At 43.8% G+C, this 8,233-nt stretch overlaps 1 protein-coding gene across 1 annotated transcript; it reads left to right on the plus strand.

The window, feature by feature from the left end:
- Positions 1-6,908: 6,908 nt before the first annotated feature.
- On the plus strand, positions 6,909-8,000 carry lratd2b (LRAT domain containing 2b; the record flags this gene model as incomplete). Its single annotated transcript, XM_080858589.1, has 1 exon — positions 6,909-8,000. The coding sequence occupies one exon, from the start codon at positions 6,909-6,911 to the stop codon at positions 7,728-7,730; it is 822 nt and encodes a 273-aa protein (XP_080714715.1). The 3' UTR covers positions 7,731-8,000.
- Positions 8,001-8,233: the final 233 nt, after the last annotated feature.

Genomic DNA, 8,233 nt, shown 5'->3' on the forward strand with positions numbered 1-8,233 from the left:
GGGCAATGAAGTATAAGAGAAATATCTGAATAGTGAAAATGGTCCTTTGAGGCGTTGCTGTTTCGTCCGCTGCCAACCTCCACTTGTCTCTCTTGTTCAGCTCCGCTGATGCAGAAGTGTGTGTGTGAGTGTGTGTGTGTGTGTGTGTGTGTGTGTGTGTGTGCGTGTATGTGCGTGTGTGTGTGTGTGTGTGTGTGTGAGTTGAGATCTCGAGTCTGTGACCATGAGATTCGCTGGCATGAAGCTGTGCCAGTTTGATGACTGCAGGAAAACACACGCATTGTATCCCTTTGTTTTACTGGAAATAATCACATGTACAATGACACGTAGTTTGGCCAACACTTGGTAATGCAAAAACTATTACTCTACTAACAGGGTTCAGCTCAGATCAGGAGAGTTAGGCACCTCTGAGACAGAGTGTTTGTGTTGATGTTAGCACTCAGAGTGTTTGTGTTGATGTTAGCACTCAGAGTGTTTGTGTTGATGTTAGCACTCAGGGTGTTTGTGTTGATGTTAGCACTCAGAGTGGTTGTGTTGATGTTAACACTCAGAGTGTTTGTGTTGATGTTAGCACTCAGAGTGTTTGTGTTGATGTTAGCACTCAGGGTGGTTGTGTTGATGTTAGCACTCAGGGTGGTTGTGTTGATGTTAGCACTCAGAGTGGTTGTGTTGATGTTAGCACTCAGAGTGTTTGTGTTGATGTAAGCACTCAGGGTGGTTGTGTTGATGTTAGCACTCAGGGTGGTTGTGTTGATGTTAACACTCAGAGTGTTTGTGTTGATGTTAGCACTCAGAGTGTTTGTATTCACACATCCACACCTTTTAGGATGACATTATTGTGTGGGATATTCAGAAATACATTTGATAATGTTTGAGTACGTATCAGTTAAGTCTGTTGTTATCATGAGCATGATATGTGATGTGCTGATATCATGAGCAATTTCCATCCCATCTTACAATAAATCATGGATGCAAGCCAACTTTCACATACCTGTGATAAATCTGACATCGTCATCATCGGTCCCAAATCCCTCACCAAAACCACTCTCAACTTCTGCCTCACCATCGATAACTCCACTCTGACTCCCTCCCCACACATCCGCAACTTTGGAGTATTTTTCGACAGAAACCACAATCATAAATCATAAAATCACCAGAACTGCCTTTTCCCACCCAATAAACATAGCTTATCTCCATCCATCGCTCCGTGCTGCCGAAAGTTTAATCCATGCCTTTATCCCATCCAGAATCCTCCTGTAACAGCAGTCTCTATGGTGTGCCATCCATCCCATCCAGAATCCTCCTGTAACAGCAGTCTCTATGGTGTGCCATCCAAAGTCCTAAATATACTCCAGTACGTCCAGAGCCCTGCTGCATGCCTACTCCCACTCTCCCACTCCCGTGACCACATTACCCCTGTCCTCTAGAAGCCATGACAGTTTTGAATTCCTGCAAAGCGTTTTTGAGTGCCCTATAAAGCGCTGTAAATAAACAGTATAACTATTATTATTTTTATTATTTTATTAATAATAATAATAATAATAATAATAATAATTGTCGTCTGGTAAGTGTACACTCCAATAAAGCCAGTGCCACAGGGACCTTCTCGCTCTCTGATTGGTGCCTCACAGAATAAAAGTAGCTGAAAGTAATTCACACAGAGCAGAATGGGGACGCCATCTTTTAAGCCCTTTGGTTTCCACAGCTGGGCTCCTGGAGCATCCTGCTGCTATATATGTGAGATCTGTTCAGCTTATATCGGCAACTGGAAGATAGTTCTGACACCAGGGGAAGCCCAGCAGATGTTTAGTTGTTGGGGGTTCACGACTGAACGTCCTCTCATTTGCTCTGTGTAAGGTTGTCATCAGAGGAATCACTGAATGTTTAATCCACATATAATGGATACAGTATGTACAATGCATATAATAGAAAAAGGATTCAAGTGTACATAGTAGCATACCATCCAGTGGGGCTACACCGCTGTAAAACAGATCTCTTCATTTGAGATGCAGGAACATAAAGCATTTCTGAAAGCCCTCTTGTGTCGTTCTCATTAGGTAAGCACTGATGAAAGAATTGAGAATAATTTAGACAATCAAGTCTGCTCTTTGAAAACCTTGCTCTGTGCATGTGTGTGTGTGTGTGTGTGTGTGTGTGTGTGTGTGTGTGTGTGTGTGTGTGTGTGTGTGTATGTATGTGAGTGTGTGTGTGTGAGTGCATGTGTGCGTGTGTATATGCATGCGTGTGCTTGGCAAAGGTAGCAATTGGAGTGCTGTGGTTTAAAACAAAATGGAGGGATTATATGCTGAAGACAGGGAGATACTTGCAGAGAGCCTGATACCTCCTTTATCATCTTTCATCTGGCTCTCATAACAGCCTTTGATTTGCAGCCCTCTTCAAGTGGACGGCTTTAAGTGTCCTCTCTGAATTTCACAAAGAGACAATGGCACAAAAGCTACTGTTGTAGCTTGTTTTTGTGCAATATACACGAGGCCATGCAGATTGTATATCACACAACTTTCTAAACCAGAGAAAGAGCAGCCATTTTCTTTTCTTCGGATGGAGATGACATGCAAATGTATCCGAGCCACAATAGCCACAACTTTACATTAACCAAAGCCTTTACAATAACCACAACCTTTACAATAACCACAGCCTTTACAATAACCACAGCCTTTACAATAACCAAAGCCTTTACAATAACCACAGCCTTTACAATAACCACAGCCTTTACAATAACCAAAGCCTTTACAATAACCAAAGCCTTTACAATAACCACAGCCTTTACAATAACCACGGCCTTTACAATAACCAAAGCCCTTTAAATAACCACAACCTTTACAATAACCACAACCTTTACAAAAACCACAACCTTTACAATAACCAAAGCCTTTACAATAACCACAGCCTTTACAATAACCAAAGCCCTTACAATAACCACGGCCTTTACATTAACCACTGCATTTACAATAACCACGGCCTTTACAATAACCACGGCCTTTACAATAACTACAGCCTTTACAATAACCACGGCCTTTACAATAACCACGGCCTTTACAATAACCAAAGCCTTTTCAATAACCAAAGCCTTTACATTAACCACCGCCTTTACAATAAAACAACCTTTACAATAAAACAACCTTTACATTAACCAAAGCCTTTACAATAACCACAACCTTTACAATAACCACGGCCTTTACAATAACCAAAGCCTTTTCAATAACCACCGGCTTTACAATAACCACGGCCTTTACAATAACCACGGCCTTAACAAATCTTCACACAGCAGCTTTGTTGAATTCCCGATTGTAAAGCGTTCTTGCGGATGTCAAAGAAATATTTGCACACCTGTGAAGTAGTTCCCGTTTTTCTGACTGTTTTGCACTCGCAATATGATTAACAAATAAACAAATAAACAAACATACAAATGAGAGGATTATTTAAGTATCAGCGAAGGCTCCAGGGGTTCTAATGCAGTGGGTGAATATGACACAGTCGATTAGATGAAGTCCTGCCGAGCATGGAGAAGCTTGTTTATACAACATGCTCTGTACAAGTGTGACAGTGTTCGTGTAACCACGTCTTCGGTCCTCACAATTGCACTAAATCGCTCCGTCTCTTCACTTTTCCACTTGTCTACGTCACCTCTCTGAATAGGCCACATTTGTGGGGAGAGCCACATTCTCTGCATTTCGTTTCAAATCCATTTCACCGCTCCACTCCAAAACACTGGGCCAGCCAATCAAACTATCGGAGAGTAAATTGAGGCCACGTTACGTGAGGTCCTGGATGACCCAGTTCTCCAGGCCTTTCTCTGATTTGACCCAGAGTGATTGCACTCGTTCCAGCGCACTGAGGTTGGAAAGCAATAACGTCTTCAGAAAAAGAAACCCTGCACTCATGATAATGTGAACTGACTGGGTGGCCGAGAAGCAAAAGATGACAAATGTAAGCTGAAAGACTGACTGACAGGCTTCCCACGTGCCCTTGAAACATGTTTCAGAGTGATTCAACTAATTGCATGTGAGAAAGATCTGATGATTCTGTCTGATTACAGTTGGTAATTATATATGTCCACATGATGTCACATGATGAAGACGCATTCCTTTATATTTCAGTAACACACAGAACTTCTCATACCATGTAATCATCCCGTGGGTCATTCTTCATTGACGCCACTAGGTGTCAGTGTAACATCCTTTCACAACCACTCTCCTCAGCTCCTTTTCTAACCTGCCAGTGCTGCCACAGAATCCAAACACAGGCCATTCATTTGCACCATCAAAATGATTGCTATCGCACTGGCATTAAGTACAATCATTAACTCTGAGGTGATCGCCTCTTTGATAACTGGAGTGTTGTTGTATTCTCGCATAGACAGCTTAACATCAGGATGACGTAAGCAGGTGTATCCATCCAATAGTTCAGGTGGATTCAAACATGGCACAGCTTAGATAGCAGTCCATCCAAGTGGCCCGACTTGCGGGTAAAAGAGGCTAAGGTTCCGAAAGTGCCAAAGCCTGTATTTGGCAATCCAAGAAACAGCAGGGTCGGCCTCAGATCATCCGATTAATCACCTCAACCACCCATCCACCCACCCACCTCTCGTACTACACGCTTGGTGTGCTTGATACGGGCTCGCTCCCCTAACATGACACAAAGAGATCCATGCCGGGTGCCTGCGAAGCCCCTAATCCACCTTTGATTTGGGGGCGGCTGGAGGGGGGGTGGGGGTGGGTTCGCTGTGTGTGAAGGAGAAAAGTAACCCCCCCCCCCTTGTAGAATCCACAGAGGAAAAGGGGGGTTCTTAAGGGGCTTACTGTTAGCTGCTTAAAATTCTTCTGATGCAACTGCAGTGCACCCAGCGGAAACAAAAAGTGCTCTGTGGTACACATTCAAGTTTTGTTTACCGGTGGCCCATGAGCCTTGCTGAGCTGTTGTTTCGGAGGCTCCCTAAGACTCCTGAAAAGCCTGTGCTGGTGCTTTGGCTCTTTGAACAAATCAGTCAGACGCAGGCGATTTGATAAGGCCACCCTGGCTTCTGACAGGGGGCCTCCACACTGTGTGACACCACAAGAAAGTCAAGGCAGGAAAGCTAGGCTGCAATAAAGACCATCCACTGCAGTGCCACCAGAATGAAACGAGAAATTGGTAAAATGAATTATCTGAGGGATTTCTGTCAGTAAATTCAAACTGAAAGGAACACATCTATGTCAAGCTCCTAAGCGAAATAAGAGTGGTGGAAAAGTTGCTGTCTGTCCAAGTCCAACAGTGGCTATCTGCCAATCTGCCTGTGGCTAAATGACAGTGTGGAAGAGCTGAAACCATCTTAAAATGGCTGCACAGTGCATCACTACAATACAAATAGATAATCCATCTACATAAGCATGTAATTTCACCACCAAGCCATTCACAGACCTCCTGGGCACAACTACACAAGTAACATGTCACATTCATGTAAAACAACAGTAGGATCAGTGGATGGACAGAGTTATTTTATGTATGGTACTCAGGACACTTAATGAATGCTGAAGAGGTTGGGGAAACTGATAGTTTGATGTTGATAAGACTTGCGTTGTGTGTGTGTGTGTGTGTGTGTGTGTGTGTGTGTGTGTGTGTGTGTGTGTGTGTGTGTGTGTGTGTGTGTGTGTGTGCGTGCGTGCGTGCGTGCGTGTGTGTGTGCGTGCGTGTGCGTGTGCGTGTGCGTGTGCGTGTGCGTGTGTGTGTGTGTGGCGCTTAGGGGACTTCGGAACGCCTCTAGGCGACAGACAGACACCGACGTAACCCATCCTTGGTGAGGTAAACAAACTCGGCTATACCCTGGCCAGCTGTTGCGGCAGGTAATTAAAAACTGGGGCACGATGCCGACAGCGGGGGGGAACGTGAGTGGCAAGGGTGAGTGACAGACAGCGCACTGCCAGCTGTTTGGCAGTGCACAGCACACCGATGCGACTTCACAGGCACGCGTGTGAGCGAGCCACCTGTCCGCGGCAGGCGCGACATGCACGGGCTCATTATCTCTCCTTGAACTTGTCGTCCCTCGTTGGATTCTGCTATCAGCAACATTGCGCAAGGCTGACACTGTTGTACCTCAGCCTTCATGCGGTTTATTAGAGATTATAGATTAGAAAAGGGCAAGCAGTTCACACAGACACACAGTTGTTAGTTTATACTCAAAAATAATGGTATCAGAATGGTCTGTATTTATTGTTGAGCCTACAGGAGGGTACTGACTATTAACAGTCGTTGTCAGTGAAAAGTTAGATTGGATTGTGTCATACACATGAAGAACCATACGAAAACATTATTTCAGAAGGAGCAGCTGGGTCTAGTACTTGTGATTCCTTTTCCAAACTTTCAAGCTGACATTCGACATCTTAGTTATAAGTGTGTGCTGTCTCTTTAAGTGAGAACGTGTTGTGTAATTATTGCCGTAGATACCAACAGCGCTTTGAGCGCTGTAGTTGCCAGAACTCCGAGAATCAGGCTCGGCTACACTAGGCTGCGATAAGAGGGCAACAAAGATATTTGAACAGGTACATCATTTGTATAAGTTATTTATTTTGTGAAACATTTGACCAACTACAGAATTACAAAAATACGTGACTTTCTTGCAGACTGTTGGTGTTCGCGATGATTATCAGGAAGAGAACAGGTGTAACACACCTGCTTGGATCGCCCTGTTGCAGTATCAGCTTTTGAAACTTAAAGCTGTCGAAACCAGACTACCGGCGGACTCCTCTTTCTGAATAGACTCAGATATATTGGCCAAGTCATGCAAACGAGACACCCCAATGGGATTGAAAATTTGTGCGCCTAGAAATTAGATTTGTCCACGTCGGATTACGTGCTGTGTTGTCAAAGTCCTCAAAGTCTGTCACCTGTGTACGCGGCTGTCGGACGCTGGCATGGGGAATCAGGTGGATAAATTGACACATCTAAGTTACGCAGAAGTTCCGACCGCAGATCCAAACGGGTTTGACCCGGAGGATGACTGTCCACGCATTGGAGTGTCCTATATCTTCTCGAACGATGACGACGACCAGGACGACAGCCTTGAACGGACCGACAGAGAGGCAAACGAGGAAGACAATCAGTATGACATGGGGAACGAGTTGGAGTGTGCCGTTTACTACCGAGAGGAATGTGTGTATGAAAGGAGCCTTAAATTGATAGAATTAGGAACGCAATCGCCTGAAAATCTTCTGAACAAGTGCAAGCCCGGTGACTTGGTCGAATTTGTGGCTAATGGTCAATATCCACAGTGGGCAGTGTATGTCGGAGACTTCCAGGTGGTTCATTTATACAGGGCAGAAGTTATAACCAGTTTTTTGACGGACGCCTGTCAAGGCAAAAGAGGCAGAATAGTAAACGACCTTTATAAATTCCGACCGTTAAACGCTGACGTGGTGGTGCAAAACGCAATGGAGCAAGTCGGAGCTAAAGACCGAGAGCTGAATTGGAGAAACTCCGAGGGCTTTGCAGCTTGGTGCAAATTTGGCAAGCGAGAATTCAAAATTGGTGGTGAAATACGAATTGGAAAGCAGCCGTACAGGATGAAATTACAACTGTCTGAAAAGAAAAGTCACGTTTTGGAATTTCAAAGTTTGGAGGACTTGATTTTGGAGAAAAGGAGGAATGACCAAATTGGCAGGGCAGCTGTTGTACAGGAACTTTCTAATCATCTCAATTGCACGGATGGCGTTAAGAATGAGCAGGATTGCAATTAATGGATTAAAAACCGTCGGTTTGTAATTGAAAGGATGGCTGGCGTTTCAAAGATGACATGCACTACAACTGTGGATAGTGACTTGATTATTAGTAATCTCTTGCTAGGCAGTGACAGCCATTCTCTCCGAGAGTCTAACCCGTTGATTGGTTGGAACATATCTCTCCATTTCAGTAAAAGAGTTTTGTAAATGTATGCATTTTTAGACCAAAACACTTTTTTACGCTCCAAGCGAGCTGAACGCTCAAGTGACTAACTCAGGGGTTAGCTACTTTTTAGGCGTTTAAAAAGACACCCTTTGGTATAAGTCACGTAAAGTTGGTTCAGTTAATACTGTGATTTAAAGCTTTACTCAATTTTATTTTCATGATCTCTTTGACAAATTCATAGTCTATCTATAACTGAGTGTATTTTAACTAATAAATAAATTCAATATTTTTCATAAATGTTTTTTGTTTTGTTTTTGCTACACAGAATATGCATGGCAATCTTCATGAAATTTTT

This window comes from Sprattus sprattus, assembly GCF_963457725.1.
Source record: "Sprattus sprattus genome assembly, chromosome: 19".
Classification (NCBI taxonomy): Eukaryota; Metazoa; Chordata; class Actinopteri; order Clupeiformes; family Clupeidae; genus Sprattus; species Sprattus sprattus.